Source organism: Felis catus, chromosome A1 (genome assembly GCF_018350175.1).
Source record: "Felis catus isolate Fca126 chromosome A1, F.catus_Fca126_mat1.0, whole genome shotgun sequence".
In the NCBI taxonomy this organism is placed as follows: domain Eukaryota; kingdom Metazoa; phylum Chordata; class Mammalia; order Carnivora; family Felidae; genus Felis; species Felis catus.
In genome coordinates, this window is record NC_058368.1 from 108,593,166 (window position 1) to 108,614,092 (window position 20,927).

At 38.7% G+C, this 20,927-nt stretch overlaps 1 protein-coding gene across 3 annotated transcripts in view; it reads right to left on the bottom strand.

Annotated features, from left to right (window-relative positions):
* Window positions 1-20,460, bottom strand: part of FNIP1 (folliculin interacting protein 1) — a 146,961-nt gene extending 126,501 nt beyond the window's left edge. For 2 of the 3 annotated variants that reach the window (XM_003980741.6, XM_003980742.6), the window contains exon 1: window positions 20,266-20,460. In XM_003980741.6, coding sequence (XP_003980790.1) covers window positions 20,266-20,357 — 92 coding nt within the window. In that variant the 5' untranslated portion in view covers window positions 20,358-20,460. The remainder of the gene's footprint in view (window positions 1-20,265) is intronic. The other variant, XM_045058679.1, reaches the window with a different exon arrangement.
* Window positions 20,461-20,927: the final 467 nt, after the last annotated feature.

Here is a 20,927-nt window from a genome sequence, read left to right on the forward strand (position 1 = left end):
ATTTTTAGCAGGTTTTGCCTATTTCAAAAAACTAAGTTTCATTTTCTCTTGCACATTCATTTTCTAGTTCATTAATTTTGGGGCTCTTATATTTTTTAATTTTTTTAATTTTTATTATTTTTTTAATATGAAATTTATTGTCAAATTGGTTTCCATACAACACCCAGTGCTCAGCCCAACAGGTGCCCTCCTCAATACCCATCACCCACTCTCCCCTCCCTTCCACCCCCCATCAACCCTCAGTTCTCAGTTTTTACAAGTCTCTTATGGTTTGGCTCCCTCCCTAACTTCTTTTTCCCTTCCCCTCCCCCATGGTCTTCTGTTAAGTTTCTCAGGATCCACATAGGAGTGAAAACATATGGTATCTGTCTTTCTCTGTATGACTGATTTCACTTAGCATAACACTCTCCAGTTCCATCCACGTTGCTACAAAAGGCCATATTTCATTCTTTCTCATTGCCACGTAGTATTCCATTGTGAATTTCGTTAACCACAATTTCATTATCCATTCATCAGTTGATGGACATTTAGGTTCTTTCCATAATTTGGCTACTGTTGAAAGTGCTGCTATAAACATTGGGGTACAAGTGCCCCTATGCATCAGCACTCCTATATCCCTTAGGTAAATTCCTAGCAGTGATACTGCTGGGTCATATGGTAGATCTATTTTTAATTTTTTGAGGAACCTCCAAACTGTTTTCCAGAGTGGCTGCACCAGTATGCATTCCCACCAACAATGCAAGAGGGTTCCCATTTCTCCATATCCTCGCCAGCATCTATGGTCTCCTCATTTGTTCATTTTAGCCACTCTAACCGGCATGATGTGGTATCTGAGTGTGGTTTTGATTTGTATTTCCCTGATGAGGAGTGACGTTCAGCATCTTTTCATGTGCCTGTTGGACATCTGGATGTCTTCCTTAGAGAAGTGTCTATTCATGTTTTCTGCCCATTTCTTCACTGGATTATTTGTTTTTCAGGTGTGGAGTTTGGTGAGTTCTTTATAGATTTTGGATACTAGTCCTTTGTCCAATATGTCATTTGCAAATATCTTTTTCCATGCTGTCGTTTGCCTTTTAGTTTTGTTGATTGTTTCCATTGCAGTGCTGAAGCTTTTTATCTTCATGAGGTCCCAATAGCTCATTTTTGCTTTTAATTCCCTTGCCTTTAGAGATGTGTCAAGTAAGAAATTGCTGCGGCTGAGGTCAGAGAGGTCTTTTCCTGCTTTCTCCTCCAGGGTTTTGATGGTTTCCTGTCTCACATTCAGGTCCTTTATCCATTTTGAGTTTATTTTTGTGAATGGTGTAAGAAAGTGGTCTAGTTTCATTCTTCTGCATGTTGCTGTCCAGTTCTCCCAGCACCATTTGTTAAAGAGACTGTCTTTTTTCCATTGGATATTCTTTCCTGCTTTGTCAATGAGTTGGCCATACTTTTGTGGGTCCAATTCTGGAGTCTCTATTCGATTCCACTGATCTATGTGTCTGTTTTTGTGCCAATACCAGGCTGTCTTGATGATTACAGCTTTGTAGTAGAGGCTAAAGTCTGGGATTGTGATGTCTCCCGCTTTGGTCTTCTTCTTCAATATTACTTTGGCTATTCGGGGCCTTTTGTGGTTCCATACAAATTTTAGGATTGCTTGTTCTAGCTTCGAGAAGAATGCTGGTGCAATTTTGACGGGGATTGCATTGAATGTGTAGATAGCTTTGGGAGTATTGACATTTTAACAATATTTATTCTTCCAATCCATGAGCATGGAATGTTTTTTCCATTTCTTTATATCTCCCTCAATTTCATTCATCAGCTTTCTATAGTTTTCAGCATACAGATCTTTTGCATCTTTGGTTAGGTTTATTCCTAGGTTATTTTATGATTCTTGGTGCCATTGTGAATGGGATCAGTTTCTTTATTTGTCTTTCTGTTGCTTCATTATTAGTGTATAAGAATGCAACTGATTTCTGTACATTGATTTTGTATCCTGCGATTTCGCTGAATTCATGTATCAGTTCTAGTAGACTTTTGGTGCAGTCTATCGGGTTTCCCATGTATAATACCATGTCATCTGCAAAAAGTGAAAGCTTGACTTCATCTTTGCCAATTTTGATGCCTTTGATTTCCTTTTGTTGTCTGTATTATTTCTTTTTCAAGTTTATTCTGTTTTCTCCTTTCTAACTCCTTAAGTAGAACACTCAAGTCATACTTTGAACCGTTCCTTCTTCTCTTATGTAAACATTATAAATTACTGTCATTGAAGCTTTAGGTACATCCAAGATTTGTAATATGGTATTTATTATAATTCAATTCTAGTTACTTTAAATTTCCATTTAGGTTTTCTTTTCCCTGACTCATAAGTTGTTTCCCTAACTGCTCTATGAATGTCAGGGGAAAAAATGTGTTTCCTCTAATTGCTAGTTTCATGCTGATTTTGTTTTCAAAATCTTTTTGTTTTTAAGATTTTATTTTTAAGTAATCTCTACACCCAAAGTGGGCTTGAACTCACAACCGCAAGATCACGAGTCCATGCTCCACTCACAGAGCCAGCCAGGCGCCGCCAGAATCTTTTTTATTCTTAACCTTTTTTTGCTACTTCTAGAGAGGCCAAGAAGGTCTAGAGTGGCTAGACCTTCAATAACTAGAAGAGATATGTTTAAAAGTCACCTACCATGGGGCTCCTGGGTGGCTCAGTCGGTTAAGCACCCGACTTCAGCTCAGGTCATGATCTCACAGTTCATGAGTTCGAGCCCTTAATCAGGCTCTATACTGATTTTGTGCCTCTCTTTGCCCATCCCCTGCTCATGCTTTCTCTCTCCACCCCCCCCACTCTCTCTCTCACACACACAAAAAAATAAAAATAAAAAAATCACCTACTATAGTAGATGTGTCCATTTCTCCTGGACATTTCTGCTTCATGTATTTCCAAAAATACTCTTCTTGGTGAGTTAACCTTTTATCATTACATTTATCATTAATAATTTTCATGTCTATTTTAACTGATGTGACTGCAGTTATCAGCTTTCTTTTTGTTGTCTCAGTATTTTTTTGGGTTTTTTTTTGCTTTCAATCTTTCTATATTTGTATATCTTGAATATATGCTCTTTAAGCAGCAGATACAGATAGATATTATTTTTTCCAGTCCAACAAATTTTTGTCTTCTCTGCATTATTTAGTCTGCTTTCACTTAATGTGGTTTTTATAATGTGCTGGAATTTATTTCTACTACATGATTCTATTGCTTTGTACTTGTTCTGTAACTTATGTTCTTTTTCGTACCCCTTCTTACATTCTTTTTAGTTCTCTTTCTATATTCTATTTTCACTCTAATAATTTGGAAATTACTCTACTTTTATTCATTTAGATGTGTAGCCTTGAAATTTTACCATGCATACTTCATACTTTAGTTAATATCTTTATTCTCAAAACATAATAGAACCTTATGAAATAGAAAGGGGGCATGGGAATATGGTAGAGTAAGAGGACCCTGAGCTGAGCCCCTTCCACGTTTTCAACTAGATATCATCCACATCCAAGTCAATAAACCAGACAGCACCTGAAGACTGACAGAACAAACTCCACAACTAAATATAGAGAAGCAAGTGCATCTGAAAGTAAGAAGGTCAGGAAGGTGGAGGGAGGATGCCCACAGGAGGCAGGGAGCTGCACGAGCACAGAGGGCAGAGAAACTGGCCCTCGCACCAGGGAGCGCACACAGGAAAAACTAATCCCCATAATGCCTGGCTTTAAAAGTCAGAGGAGCTGAACTCAGTGAGTTAGTAAGAACCAGTAAGGCTAAGAACCTGGAGCTTTGGAGGTCAGCTGACTCAGCACTGAGTGAGCCCAAAAGTCAAGTGATAGCCCAGTCATCACCCTGAAAGAGACAGCAGCCTACACAGAGAGGCAACAGCAACAACAACAACCAAAGAAATGGCAATTTACACAACACTGGGCAAAGAGGGCACAGATCTCTTCACAATTATTTCTGAGTGTGTTGGGGGACTTCTCTGAAAATGAGAGAGGTGGCAGGTGCCATTTTCCTCTCCCGGCCCACAGTATAATCACAGAGACATACGCGAGAAGCAGGGCTGCACAGACACTTGCTACCTAACCTGCTAGCAGCGTACCATGCTCACAAGTTCTAAGGAGAATTTGCCCACTCCAAGCCTACTGGCCTCAGCCTTGGGCTCAGGACAAATTTTGTTAAAGCTGAAGGGGCACCCCATCCAGCAGGCCTAGTGCACAGCTGTCACCATGCACTGTGTGCATCCATCCCACTGCACCCAGCTGTTCACCCTCAGCCACTTTCTTGTGTGTCACACAGGCACATTCCCCTGGCCACTCTGGCACACAGGGCCCAGACACCTCAGTACTTCAGAGGGTCCAGCACAGGACTAGTAGCCTGCTGCAAATTGTGCTAACACTGTCGCCCTGCTCCCAAGTTCCCTCACATGCATGCCACCCCAGAGCTGACCTGCCTGAGTCCCAATGACACCACAGAGAAAAAGTACAGCCCACAATAGCCAGAGTCAGTGCAGAGACTGCAATGAAAGGAAATGTGACTCAGGCACAAAAGCAGGGAATAAGCAACACACTTAGGATACTCTCCTGAAAGCCAGGTTCTGATAAAGAAGAGACACTGCACTGCTGGGCATTCCAGGACCTTTTCTTCATAAAGTCACTACTTTCAAGAGGAGAAGACACAGCTGACTTTCTTTAACACAGAGATGCAGACAAAATAAGGAGACAGAGAAATGTATCCCAAATGAAAGAACAGAACAAGGTCACAGTGAGCGATCTAAGAGTAAGAGATATAAGTAACATGCCTGATAAAGAATTGAAAACAATGATCATAAGAATACTCACTGGACTCCAGAAAAGAATTCAAGAAATGAGTGAGACTCTTAACACAGATATAAAAAAACAACACAGGAGAGAAGGCACAATCAATGAAATGAGAAACACGCTTGATGAAATCAAGAGGAGGATAGAAGAAGCAGAAGAATAAATAAGTGACCTAGGAGACAAGGTAATGGAAAGTAATCAAGGTGAACAAAAGTGACAGAAAAAAACTGTGCAAAATGAGAACAGACTTAGGGAACTCAGTTGACACCACCACATGTAATAACATTCATGTTATAGGAGAAGTTCCAGAAAAAGAGAAAGGAGGTGACAGAAAATTTATTTAAAGAAGAGCTATAATCTGGGGAAGGAAACATAGCCAGATCAAGGCGTCACAGAGAACCCCCCAACAGGATCAACAAAAACAGACCCATACCAAGGCATGTTACAATTAAATTTGCAAAATATAGTGATAAAGAAAAAAATTTTAAATCCACAAGACAAGAGGCCTTAACTTACAAGGGAAAACCCATGGGGCTAGGAGGAAACTTCTCAACAGAAATTTAACAAGCCAGAAGGGAGTGGCATGATATATTCAATATGCTGAATGGGAAAAATCTGCAACCAAAGCTACTCTAGCCAGCAAGGCTTTCATTCAGAATAAAATAAGAGAGAGATTTCTCAAACAACAACCAAAGGAGTTCATGACCACCAAACCAGCTCTGCAAGAAATATTAAAAGGGACTCTTTCAATGGAAAAGAGACCAAAAGTGACAATATAGAAGTAGAAAACACAAAAGTAGTAAAAATGAATTACTCTTTCTGTAAAAAAAAAATATCAGTCAAGGAACTCATTAAAAAAAAGGATATAAAATATAATATGGGGCACCTGGGTGGCTCAGTCAGTTGGGCATCTGACTCTTGATCTCAGCTCAGGTCACGATCTCATGTTTCATAAATAAGTTCAAGCCCCGTGTCAGACTCTTCACTGACAGCATGGAGCCTGCTTGGAATTCTCTCTCCCTTGCTCTCTGCCCCTACCCCACTCATCCTCTCTCTTTCTCTCTCTCTCTCTCTCTCTCTCTTCCTATCCCTCCCTCCATCCCTCCCTCAAGAAAAATGAATAAATGTAAAAAAAAAAATTTTTTTTAATACAATAACAAGAGCACCTGAGTGGCTCAATTGGTTAAGCATCCAACTTCAGCTCAGGTCATGATCTTGCCATTCCTGAGTTCAAGCGCCATATCAGGCTCTGTGCTGACAGCTCAGAGCCTGGAATCTGTTTCAGATTCTGTGTCTCCCTCTCTCTCTCTGCCCCTCCCCTGCTAGCGCTCTCTCTCTGTCTCTCAAAAGTAAATAAACATAAAAAAAAAAATACAATAACATACTCTTAAAACATGGGGAGAAAAGGAAAGAATGGGTTCAAACTTAAATGACCGTCAACTTATTATATAGACTGCTATATGCATTAGAGGTTATATAAAAAACTAACAGCAACCATTTGTCAAAAACCACTAATAAATATGCAAAGAATAAAATGAAAACAATCAAAATATATCACTTAAAAATCAAAAAACCATGAAATAAAGACAAGAAATGAAAAAAATCTACAGAAACCACAAAATAAGCAATAATATGGCAATAAATGCATAACTAGCAATAATTATTTTGAATGTAAACGGACTAAATGCTCCCCTCAAAAGACACACGGTGATAAAATGGATTAAAAAAAAGAAGACCCATCTATATGCTGCCTACAAAAGACCCATTTTAGACTATATACACCTGCAGATTTAAAGTGAGGGTATGGAGAAACATCTATCATGGAAATATGTATCAAAGGGAAACCAGAGTAACAAGGCTTATATCAAACAAAATAGACTTCAAAACAAAGACAGTAACAAGAGACAAAAAAGGACACTATATAATAATAAAGAAGATAATCCAACAAGAAGATCTAACAACTGTAAATATTAATGCACTCAACCAACAGAGGAGCACCTAAATACATAAAACAGCGAATAAAAAATAAATAAAATAAAGGAACTAGTTGATAATAATACAATAATGCTAGAGGACTTTAACACCCTGCTTACATTAATAGACAGATTATCTAAACAGAACATCAACAAGTAAACAATGGCTCTGAATGACACACAGGAACAGATGAATTTAACAAATATATTCAGAACATTCCATTGCAAAACAGCATAATACACATTCTATTCAAACACACACAGAACATTCTCCAGAACAGATCACATATTAGCCCACAAAACAAACCTCAACAAATTAAAGAGGACTGAAATCATACCATGCATATTGTCTGGCCATAATGCTATGAAACTAGAAGTCAACCACAAGAAAAAAACTAGAAAGATCACAAACACATGAAGGTTAAATAACATGCTACTAAACAATGAATGAGTCAACAAAGAAGAAATAAAAAAAAATATGGAAACAAAAATGAAGACACAACAGTCCAAAACCTCTAGGATGCAGCAAAAGTGGTTCTAAGAGGGAATTTTATACAATACAGGCCTACCTTAAGAAGCAAGAAAAATTTCAAACACACAGCTTAACCTTATACCTCAACAAACTAGAAAAAGAACAACAAAAAAACCTAAAACCAGCAGAATGAAGAAAATAATAAAGATGAGAGCAAAAATAAATCACACAGAAACTAAAATAACAATACAACAGATCAGTGAAACCAGGAGCTGGTTCTTTGGGAAAAAAAAAATCAATAAAATTAATAAAGCTCCAGCCAAACTTTTCAAGAAAAAGAGTAAGGGCTCAAATAAAATCACAAATGAGAGAGAAGAAATAACCAACACCGTAGAAAAACAAACAGAGAATATTATGGAAAACTATATGCCAACAAATTGGATGACCTAGAAGAAAAAGGTAAAAACATACAAACTATCAAAACTTAAACAGGAGGGGGCGCCTGGGTGGCGCAGTCGGTTAAGCGTCCGACTTCAGCCAGGTCACGATCTCGCGGTCTGTGAGTTCGAGCCCCACGTCGGGCTCTGGGCTGATGGCTCAGAGCCTGGAGCCTGTTTCCGATTCTGTGTCTCCCTCTCTCTCTGCCCCTCCCCCGTTCATGCTCTGTCTCTCTCTGTCCCAAAAATAAATAAACGTTGAAAAAAAAAAATTAAAAAAAAAAAAAAACTTAAACAGGAGGAAACAGAAAATTGAACCAACCAATGACCAGAAAAGAAACTGAGTCAGTAATACAAAAAATCCCAACAAACAAAAGTCCAGGACTAGACGGCTATAAAAAAGAGCCAACACCTATTCTTCTTAAACTCTTTCAAAAATTAGAAGAAGAAGGAAAACTTCCAAATTCATTCTGAGGTCAGCATTACCCTGATACCAAAACCAGATAAAAGATACCACTAAAAAGGAGAACTACAGGCCAATATCCCTAATGAACATAGATGCAAAAATTCTCAGTAAAACACCAGCAAACCAAATTAAACAATTCATTTTAAAAATCACCACAGTCAAGGGGTTGCAAGTGTGTTTCAATATTCACAAATCAATGAGTGTGATACATCACATCAACAGGAGATAAGATAAAAGCCACATGATCATTACAATAGATGCAGAAAAACCAGTTGACGAAGTACAACATCCATTCGTGATAAAAAAAAAAAAAAAAAAAAAACCTCTCAACAAAACAGGTTTAGAGGAAACATACCTCAACATAATAAAGACCATCTATAAAAAACCCAGAGTTACCATCATCCTTAATAAGGGAAAAATAGCTTTTCCTCTAAGTTCAGGAAGAAGACAAGGAGGTCCACTCTCACCACTTTTATTCACCTGGGTTTAGAGGTCAGGTTTAGAATCTTGCAGTTCGTGAGTTCAAGCCCCACACCAGGCTCACTGCTGTCAGTGCAGAGCCCACTTGAGATGCTGTGTCCCTCTCTGCCTCTCCCCTGCTCATGCTTGCACTCTCTCCCTCTCTCTCAAAAATAAACATTAAAAATAATTTAAAAAATAAAACAATCAACAAAACAATCAACAGCTAAGGAAACAATCAGCAAACCTAAAAGGCAACTGATAGAATGCAAGAAGATATTTGCAAATGACATATCTGATAAAGGGTTAGCATCCAAAATATATATATAAAGAACTTATAAAACTTAACACCCAAAAAACCAATAATCCAACTTAAAATAGGTAGAAGACATGAAAAGACATTTCTCCAAAGGAGACATACAGATGGCCAACAGACACATGAAAAGATGCTCAACATCATTCATCATTAGGGAAATGCACATCAAAACAACAGTAAGATATCACCTCATACCTGTCATATGACTAACATCAACAACACAAGAAACAATAGGTGTTGGCCATGATGCTGAGAAAGGGGAACTCTGCTGCACTGTTTTGGGGAATGCAAACTGGTTCAGCCACTCTGGAAAAGAGTGGAGGTTCCTCAAAAAGTTAAAAATAGAACTACCCTATGATCCAACAACTGCACTACTGGTTATTTACCCAAAGAATACAAAAATATTAATTCAAAGGGATACGTGCACCCCTGTTTATGGCAGCATTATTTGCAATAGCCAAGATATGGAAACAGCCCAAGGATCCAAGTGGAAGATTGTAAGCTTCTAGGGATTTATCCATCTCTTCTAGGTTGTTCAATTTATTGATGTATAATTGTTCACAGTAGTTTTTTTCTGATTTTTTGCATTCTGTAATATCAGTTGTAACTTCTCTCTCATTTCTGATTTCATTCATGTGAGCCATCTTTTTCTCTTAGGAAGTCTAGCTAAATGTTTGTCATTTTTATCTTTCCAAAGAACCAGTTCTTAGCATCACTGATCTTTTCTATTGTCTTTTTGTCTCCACCTCATTGATACCCACTCAGATCTTTATTATTTCCTTCCTTCTACTTACTTGGGTATCACTTGTTCTTTTTTTTCTATTTCCTTTACATGTAAAGTTAGATTGTTTGAGATTTTTCATGTTTCTTGAGGCAGGTCTTTATTGTTATGAAATTCCCTTCTATAACCACTTCTGTTGCATCCCAAAGATTTTGGTATATCGTATTTCGGTTTTCATTTGTCTCTAGATATTCTTTTATTTCTCCTTTGATTTCCTCAATCACATTTTTATGGTTTTTCCATTTTTCTTCTTGTAATTGATTTCTGGTTTTATATTACTGTGGTTGAAAAAATGCTTATATGCTTTCAATTTTCTTGAACTTATTCGGAGTTGTTCTGGGACCTAATGTGATCTATCCTGGAAAATGTTTCATGTGGACTTGACAAGAATGTGTATTCTGCAACTTTTGGATGGCATGTTCTCTCTATATATCTATTAAGTCCATCTGGTCTAACATATCATTTAAAACCAATGTTTCCTTATCAGTATCGTCTAGATTATCTATCCATTGACATAAACGGGGTATTAATGTTGCCTACTATTATTCTGTGGTCAATTTCTCTCATCAAGTCTTTCAATATGTGCTTTATATATTTTAGTGCTTCTATGCCAAGCACATATATGTTTATAAATGCTGTATCTTCTTGCTAAATTAACCACTTTATCATTATGCATTGCTTCTGTCTTTTATTACATTCTTTGTTTTCAAGTCCGTTTTGATAGAAGGACAACTACATCAGCTTTGTTTTCATCTCCATTTGCATGGAATATCTTTTTCCATCCCTCTATTTTCAGTCTCTGTGTGTCCTTATTCTGGAGTGAGTCTCTTATAGGCAGCATACAGATAAGTCTTTTTTAAAATCCTCTGAGCCACTCTATGTCTTTGGGTTGGTAAATTATTCCATTTACACTTAAAGTAATTATTGATAGGTGTGTATTTATTGCCATTAACTGTTTTATGGTTGTTTTTGTAATTCCTCTCTGTTCTTCTCTTTTTTTCTTCACTCTTGGTAACTTTCTTGATAATTTCTTATTGTTATGTTTAGATTCCTTTCTCATTTTCTTTTATACGTTTACTACAAGGTTTTGCTTTGTGGTTACCATGAAGTTCTCATATAACATCCTCTATACAACAGTCTATTTTGAGTTGATAGTAACTTACATTTGAATATATTCCAAAAATGTACATTTTTATTCTTCCACAATGTTTTATGTTTTTGATATTGCAGCTTACACATTTTTATTTTATGTATCCCTGAGTAAGTTATTGTAGTCTTAGTTTCATCTCTTGATATTCATACTAGTTTTATGTGATTAAGCCACTACCTTTACTATATATTTATATTTTCCAATGAGATTTTAGCTTTACTATGTTTATCATTAATTTTTATCATAATTAATTAGCCATTTATTTTCCCCTTAAAGAAATCCCTTCAGCATTTCTTATAAAGCTGGTTGCTGGTAATGAACTCTATCAGCTTTTGCTTATTGGGAAAAATCCTATTCTAAAATATAACCTTGGGGCATCTGGGTGACTCAGTCAGTTAAGCATCCGACTTCAACTCAGGTCATGATCTCGCGATTCGTGAGTTCAAGCCCCACATCGGGCTCTGTGCTGACAGCTCAGAGCCTGGAGCCTTCTTCAGATTCTGTATCTCCCTCTCTCTCTGCTCCTCCCCTGCTCGCATTCTCTCTCTCCCTCAAAATAAATAAACATTTAAAAAAAAATTTTTTAAAGATAACCTTGCTAGGTAGTGAATTCTTAATTGCAGGTTTTCTCCTTTCAGTACTTTGAATAGGTCACACCATGCTCTTCTAGCCTAGAAAGTTTCTGCTGAAAAATCTGCCTCTAGTACTATGGGGTTTCCCTCGTATAGAAAGCATTGTTTTTCTCTTGCTGCTTTTAAGTCTCTCTTTAACTTTTGACATTTTAATTATAATGTGTTTCGGTGTGATCTCTTTATCTTATTTAGAATTCTCTGGGATTCCTGGGCCTGAGTGTCTGTTTCCTAACCCAGAATGAGGAAGTTTTCAGCCATTATTTCTTCAAGCAATTGTTCTGCTCCTTTCTCTCTCTCCTTCTAGGGTCCCTATAACGTGGATGTTATTCTGCTTGATGTTGTTGCAAAGTTCCCTTAAGGCATCTTCACTTTTAAAAATTCTTTTTGCTGCTGTCTAGGTAACTTTTCGTTGCTTTGTCTTCTAGCACACTGATCCATTCTTCTGCTTCATCCAGTTTGATGATAAACTCCTCTAATATATTTTCCAGTTCAGTTTCTGTATTCTTCAACTCTGTGACTTCTTTTTGCTCCTTTCTTTGTATATTTTTTGCAAATTTTGTGTATGTTATACAAAATATATTTTGTATATTTTTTGAAGTTTTCACTGTGTTCATTCATTTCCCTTTTGAGTTTAGTGATCATATTTATAACCATTACTTTGAACTCTTTATCAAGTAGATTACTTACCTCCACCTCAGTAAAGTCTTTTTCTGAAATTCTGTCTTGTTCTTTTGTCTAGAACATATTTTTCTATCTATTCATTTTACCCAATTCTAATTCTTCACATTAGGTGAAATAGCTACCTCTCACAGTCTTAAAGAAATGGCCTTTTGTAAGAAATGACATGTGGGGCCCAGAAGCTCAATCCCCCTTCCACCCGGCAACCAGAGCTAGGCACTTAACGGGCACCCCCCATGTGGGCTGAATACAACATCTGGATATGACAAAGCTGCAGCTACAATGTGGGGAGTGGGGTGTACTTACCCAGATGGCTGTGGCACAGAGGTGCAGGGTACTTGCCCAGCCAGCTAGAGTGCAGCTGCAGCTCAGGGGGTGTGAGATGCTTGCAGGCTGACTGTGATATGGCACATGGGGGGTGGAGCACACCCACCTGCACTAACAGGTTAGGACATTGCCAAAGTGGTGCTCACAAATGCTGGCATTTACAAGAGAGACTGAGATGACAAAAATAGCACCCACCAGCAATTCTGTGGCCAGAGAGAGTACCAACAGATTCCTGCCCTTCTGGCAGTCCCTTTAAGAATAAAGACTAAGACTTTCTCCTTCACATATGGTCCAGGTGCTTTTCAATCTGCTCATTTTTTGCTAGCTCCTAGGGTGAATGAGTCTGCCTAAAGACCTTTAAGAGGAGGTTCTCCATTTCCTACAGTTCAATGGTTCGCCTGGACATAGTCTCCACTGGTCTTACACTTTGGGGACTTGTTTCTATAGTGCAGAATCCAAGGGTTGGGGTACCTGATGTGGAGCACAAAACACTTGCTCCTCAGGGGAAAGATTTTTAAGATCCCTCCTGATTGCAGGTCAGTGTAAGGTCAGGGCCGGGATTTCTGGCAAGAGTGTTAGCTCTGCCTCTCCTACTCATCTCAATGTGGCCCTTTTGTTCTTTGCCGTGGAAGAACTGTTTGTCTGGTTTTCAGAACTTTTCCAGAGGAAGTTATTTTATTTTATTTTTTTTTCAACGTTTATTTATTTTTGGGACAGAGAGAGACAGAGCATGAACGGGGGAGGGGCAGAGAGAGAGGGAGACACAGAATCGGAAACAGGCTCCAGGCTCTGAGCCATCAGCCCAGAGCCTGACGCGGGGCTCGAACTCACGGACCGCGAGATCGTGACCTGGCTGAAGTCGGACACTCAACCGACTGCGCCACCCAGGCACCCCTTTTTTTTTGTTTTTTTTTCAGAGGAAGTTATTTTAAATGTAGCTATAGATTTGCTGTGTCCAGTGAGAAAAGGTGAATTCAGGATCTTCCTACACCTCTATCTTAAAATGTCCCTTTGAGGTCCAAGTTTTACAATCTGAATACTGAAGCTGTATTTCAATCACCTATTTTCCTTTAGTAAACATGGTTCTGAAAAATAAATCTAATACTACTACTTAGAGACAGAAAAGCAAAACAAGTTAACAATAAAATATGTTTGCAATTCTCTGCAAAGTTAGACTCTTAGGACCAAATATTACTGCCAAAGAGCATTAACATGTAATTACTTACAATTCTCAGCTTCTCGCTTTAATAAGAAAAGTATGATCCCACAGGATTCTCTGTAAAGAATATTAAAACTTTCCACTATTTCTAATATAGAATTAAAAGGTACGATTTATGGAAAAGTGGTATTTTTTAAATAACAAAAGCCCTTGTAAATGCAGCAAATATTTAGAAAGCACAGTGAAAAAAACCAAAATTTCTCAAATGCAATTCTTACAAATATTGACATTAAAAAGCCAGCTTAAGAACTTCAGAAGCTTAAAATGTGACACAAAATCAGAATACTGAAAGTGAAAAAATAACAAAGCATTAAAGAAGGTTTCGCCTACAAAAATAAAAAGCGTTAGCAGTGAAGCCATTTTTCACCTCATTTACTCCACATCTATCTTTCTCCCCTAAACATGCTCATCTCAAAAAAAAAAAAAAAATTAAGGTCACTAATTATCTCCAACATGACAAATCCAATAGATACTTTTCTCTTTGTCATCTCACAAGACCTGTCAGCAACCAGCATACAAAAGAGTTCATCATACCATCCTTTTTCAAACATGTCCCCCTTGGAGCTTTCCTAACACCACACACCCCTGGCTTTCCCATGGTTTCTCGTGCCATTTTCTTCTGTAGAAAAGACTTTCTTCTCCTACATCTGTACTTTTAAAATTTCTTCAGACCAAAGCCCTGTTCTTTCCAATACCCAATCTACACCTTTTCCTAGATGATCTCATCCCTCCCCTTAGTTTTAATATTGACCATAAACCCAAATTCCTATCTCCAGTCACAACTCTATTGTGAATCAACCTCTGCCATGAATTCTCGATTTACTTCATTGAACTGTCAACTGGACATCTCGAAGTGGATATCTCAGTGGCAAGTAAAACTAGACCAAATGTCCAAAATAGAACTTTTGACTCTCCCTCTGCCTTTGAAATTATTTCATACATACATTCTACATATATTTACTAAGCATATGTTCAGGCACTGTGCTGTATATTGGCACAACAATGTGAACTTGGGGGAGATGGATGGTAAGTTGTAAAAAGAGCTGTGATGAATATAAATCATGCCTTATGATACAGAACAAGGGGGGAAAGTTGCTGCTGATACACTAGTCAAAACATGCTTCTACAATCTTGTATCTTCTCCCTCAAAAAATGGCACCAATCTAAAGGCTCCAGGCAGAAACCTAGGTATCTGTTTCCCACAAACAATCCAACAGGCGGCTCTACAGGGTTCTAACTCTAAATCCACCTTGAAGTTGGAAGAGAACACAAGCAAGCAAAAAAGAGAGATATGGACACATAATGACAATTTTAACAGATATCACAGTAGGAAATGCATTAAGCTATGGGAGAAAACTGCAGCGAAACACAAATCAGTCTGGGAGAAATCAGAAAAAGCTTCCCGGAGGAAGGACAATTAGGATAAGTCCAGATGATCACTAAAAAAATGCCAATCAAAAAAGATATACACGACTATGTCAAGAACAGAGAATAGGACAGCATAGCACATCAGAGAATCTAAAACATGTCCAAGGTGATAAAATCATAGAAGAGGGAGAGGGGATTAAGAAAAGGCCAAAGGAAAGCAGAAATTATCAAAGATTAAAAAGATCATGGCACAAGGGCACAGAAGTCAACTTGAAAAGTCTTCTATGGGCCAAATACGGGACAATTTGGACTATAAGGAATTAAAATACATCAAAATCCAGAAGCTTGTGATGACAAAAAATGAAAATTAAAGTGAAAACTTTCACCGAACAATTCATTATAAATTATTCTGACAAATGATAAAGGCAAACAATCAAATATATGTTACCTTTCCTATAGCAAAGCGTAGCCAAATAGGTGGTAAGAGAAATCTCTTCCAGGAAATAAATGTGGGAAGAATTAAAGAATCAGGATATCACCATTTCACAATTCCTAACAAGATAGTGGATTCAGCCAATAATCAACAAAAGATGCTAAAACCATTAAGGAAAGGAGAATCTTATAATAGAAAAACAAGGCTGATACAATGTGAAATTACTCATCAATCTAAGCATCACTAAAAGGGGGACAACTTGACACTATGTAATTCTAATGGAAAGGAAGTATACGAAAAACATCTATGGTATATTTTTATTAAAAAAAAAAAAAAAACCTGGACCTGAATCTAATAAAGTATCTAACTACCAGTTCTCAGGAAATAGATAATAAGCTAAAGCAGTGGTCCTCAATCTTGAGCATGAGAATAACCTGGAAGGAACTGGTTAAAACACACATTGCTGGGAAGCACTGAATTAAAGAAACCCATAAGAAAGCAAACATAAAGAATGTGGGAAATTTTAAAGGAAAAATAACCCAATTTCAGCAACAAATCCTATTTTAAAAGGGTGAGAGGGATGTTACAGAATCAAAATTACTTAAGCAACGTAACTGCAAATATAATATACAGACCCTTTTAAGATTCTAATCCAAACAAAGCCACTGGAAAAAGACATACTGAAACAACTAAGAAAATATTAATATAGCCTAAGAATAGATAATATTAAGAAATATCTACAATAATAGAATAATGGCTATGTTTTTAAAAATGACCTTAAGTTAATTTAAAAACAAGGTCAAGGCTAGAAACTTTGCAAAAGCCACACAATATACGGCCACTTTAAGGAGTTTGGGCCCAAACAGAATGGTTTTACACATAAACATGGAATCATCATAGCACAACTTCTGGTTTCTGAATGTCATGTGCTAATAAGCACTGCATTAAGTACTTAACCATGACTTATCTCTTTGAATCCTTAAAATAACTCTGTAATGCAGATATTAAATTCTATAACACTTTGCATGCTGATCATAATCAGAATTAGCATTTGTAAAGGATGAAGCATTGAGAATAGTCTGGAGAAAGGCAAGAGGAACAGAAAAAAGAACAATTAAGAGATTGTTACAACAGGGTAAGAATTTCTGATACAGACAGGAAGAGCAAAAGTTCACGTATTAAGAATAAAACAAAAATACAGAATTTTTTAACTAAACATTAATTACGTCCTACAGACATTTAGCTCTGAAACAAACTTCTTCTCCAAAGTAGACTTCTTCCCAGAAATTTTATTTTTAAATTAAAGCAATCATTTCATATGCACTATAGTTATTGGACTTACACTTAATTCTTCCATTGCAAAGTGGTGTGATGGAGAAAACATAAAACTATTCATTTTCCTAAAAGAAACTTCTTCCCCAAATTCTCCAAACTATGAAACAAGTTATTGTTTTAATTCTACAAATCACTGAAATAATATCCCTGTGGATATTTTTCACACTCATCTCCGGCTCAAGAAGCTTAGATAAGCACACAATATTTTAAGGCTCCTAAAGCTTCATATCACAAGTTTCTCCTATCCTAGAGCCCTACTGTGACTTATTACCACTGTGCCTTGTATATTGTTAACTCTAGAAACTGACTCTTAGACGCTGACCTATGGTTAGTTGCCAATGGCTAACAGTGTCCAAGTCAGATTTAACAACTTAAGCTGACTAAAACAAAACAAAACCAAAAAAGGATTCTAGAAAGGAAAGCATGATATACTGGAATGAAATTTTAATCTACTCTAAAACCTGAGTTACATCATTTGTTATTAGGGAAATGCAAATCAAAACCACAATAAGATTCCACTACATCCACTAAAATGGCTATAATCAGAAAGACTCAAAAATGCTCAACACGGTAAATATTGTTGGTGTTTTTTACAATACAAAAAAAAAAAAAAAACTTTGAAAGACCAGCAATATCAGCTTTTGGAGAGGATAGAGTAACTGTAACCTTCACACACTGCCGGTGGGAAAACAAAATGGTACAATTACTTCAGAAAAGTTTAGCAATTTTTAAAAAAAATTTCTTTCCTTTTTGAAGGTCACTTATTTATTTCGAGAGAGAGAGAGTGCATAGGCACGAGTGGGGGAGCGGCAGAGAGAGAAAGGACAGAGAAGCTCCACGCTGTTGGGACAGAGATGGATGCAGGGCTGGATCTCATGACCCTGAGACCATGACCTGAGCCAAGATCGAGAGTTGGACGACCAACTAACCAAGCGACCCAGGCACCCCAAGTTTTTAAAAAGTTAAGCGTATACCTAGCATGTGACCCAGCAATCCCACTGCTAGGTAACCATCCAAGAGATATGAAAACATATGTCTGCATAAAGATTTGTACACAAATGTTCATAGCAGCATTGTTCATCACAGCCCAAATCTGGAAACAACCCAAATGTTTGCCAGTTGGTAGTGAATGGATAAACATATTTTGGTACATCCATACAATGGAATACTACTCAGCAACAAAATAGAAAGAACTACTGATAAGTGCAACTTAGATGAATCTCAAAATCATCATTCTGATTTAAAACAAGCCAGACAGAAAAGGCTATAAACAATATGATCACATTTATAGGAAATTTTAGAAAAGTCAAACCTCTTGTCATTAGAGCAGATAAGGGACTGCCTTGAGTGACAATAAAACGTTTAAGAATGGACTGCAAAGAGGCTTAAGGGAACTTTCTGGGGATGGAAGTATTCTAAAACTTCACTGGGGTAGTGAGTACAAAACTGTGTACATATAACAAAATTCACAGAACTGTGCTCTTAGAATGGCTCAATTTCACTGCATGTAAATTATAGCCCAGTGAAGTTGTTAAAAAAAAAAAAATACCTGGGCTAACTAGATCTGCAAGTTACTAGCTGTGTAAATGTTAGTTTTCATTTTCTCACATTTACACTTGTACACATTTTATTTTTAAAAGCAATCATTTCTAAATTTTACTGCACTTATTGGGCTTACACATAATTCTTACTTCCACTGGAAAAAGGATCACATAGTTATCTATATTGCTACTTGCTCTATCTCACAAGGTTGTTGTGAAATATCACATGAGATAACTAATGAGAAAGTGCTTTGGCAACTCTAAAGTACTATTACACAACTGTATAGTAGGCTTTACATTTTTTAAAAATAGACACGAAAATTTTTTTTCACGAGTGAGTGACTTGAGACCCTTGGAAACCTGAGTACCCCAAAGTCAATCTTTGCCCAGAAATGGAAAGCCTAATCAAGTGTCACCTTTATAATATTCTCAACCTGCTTTCTACTGACTCCTGATTTACTGGATGTCTCAATGGAGTATTAACTAGACTACACTTTCATCTTTCAAAAGAAAATCAGGAAAGAAATGTTTTTTAAAAGTTATTAGATGAGCATGGCAAGGCATTTATTTCCAAGTGCAAAAGACCCAAACCTAGCAAAACATCTTTTACTAAATAAACACCTTTCCAAAATGTCCATACTGAGATTTTTCTTCCTCTAAAAGTCCGTGAATTTCTTTCCATTTAATACTACAATTCCACATGTATTACTCAATGTTGAATAATGTGACCTACATTACAAAGAGAGTGAATAATTTTAAGAATATCAAAACCTTGTACCAGTGTGGTACAGTCATTTCAAACTTTTGCCTGTTGCAAAATTTAACAGACTCTCATTTTTTCCTACTACTACTGAACAACTGGGCTCTCTGCTGTCCTACCAGGTTTGAGTGATACGTGACATTTAGCCCAGTTATATTTACAAGTTTCCACACCGCAGCAAGTATGAAGGCTATGTGAAAGACATAACCTCTTCTTCAAATGCGGTTTGGAGACTAAATTTTACCTTGAATTCACGTTTCTATTACATTAAATCTTACAATTCTACGAAGTTTTTTCAGCCAGCAACAGGTAGTGCAACCAAAAATGGACAAAGCCTGTAATGCCACAAAAGATTTTGCTATCGTTTTCAATTTTTAGACTTATTTTTGGTAAATTCTAACGGGATGATTCGATGGTCAATTCTAAGACCGTACTTCATCTGAATCAGTCCAGTCAGTAGTAACCATAACCTCTTAGGTTTCATCTTTCTCCTTCGATAACACTGAGATCGCTCGTTCCAGCAACTGCACACTTCCAGTATACGTTTCCAAGAAACCTGAAAGAATGGCACCTTGCCTACTTGCTCCTCTAGTCTTCTACCCTCAGAAGGTTGCCCAAAACGTGCAGCTCTCTCCACAACAGCGAGTAAGGGGAATGGAACACCCAGAGGGCGACTTGGTCGCTAGGAGGAGGGGAGAACTTCTCAGCCCAGAGGACGGAGGCTGAGATCCAACCCAGCCCGCTCCCAACTCTACTCGCTTCCAGGAAGGAGTGTGGACCCTACGCTCAGGCCGCGGTGGTCGGTGGGGAAGGCACAGCCGCGCGTGGAAGTCGGGCAGGACATAAACAAACAGACCGGGAGGAGGGGGAAGGGGCCAGCGGAGGGATAGGGGTGGTGGGGAGGCAGGACCTCGCTCTAGCCCTCTAGCACAAGTCCCCAGCTGCCCAGCCCCACCTCACTGAGGCCCAGGTCCAAGTACCCGCGCAGCAATGCCGCGCGGACACGAACACCGAAGGCCCCTGCACATCTGGAGCCCCAAGCCCACAAGGCCATGGGCTCCGCGCCCCCCCGCCCCGCAGCGCCCTACCTGAACGCGCAATCTGGGTCTCGAGCGTCCCGACCGGGCGCGCCCAGCCCGCTCCTCTTGCTGAAGAGCTTCTGGAACAGCGTAGGGGCCATGCTGACCACGGCCAGATCAGGGTTGTTCCTTAGGGCGATTGCTAGGCCCCCGCTCCTAGAGCCGCCCCGCCACCCCCATGAGCGCCTCAGTCATATGACAGAAATTAGTCACTTCAAACGGCCACGGCGCGCGGGGCGGGGCGCGAGGCAAGACCGGCGTCCATTGGCTGGCGGTGAGCCGCATCACGTGGCGGCGCGCAGAGCAGGGGGCAAGGCGGGGGCGTGGGGCGGAGCTGGCCCCCATAGGCTAACGAGTGGATTCCCTCACGTGGCAGCTCACGGGGCGGGGTGTGCGCGGAAAGGAGGGGAGGGGCGGGGAATAGAGGTGGTTGGGGAAGTGAAGGGGGAACGCGCTCGGGTCACGGTCCTTCTCCGTGACGTTGGCTGCTGCTATCTGAGGCTACGATGCCCGGGACTTTGCGATGCAGAAGGCTTCGGCTCCCTGCACCCACGACAAAGCGGGATGCTTAGAGCTCCACGGGCAATCGACCCTTCCCTGCCCTTCCCTCTTCAGCCTCCAAGGTTTTGTACCTCCATCCGGCGCCTGTCCGGGTTCGGTCGCCCCCTCAG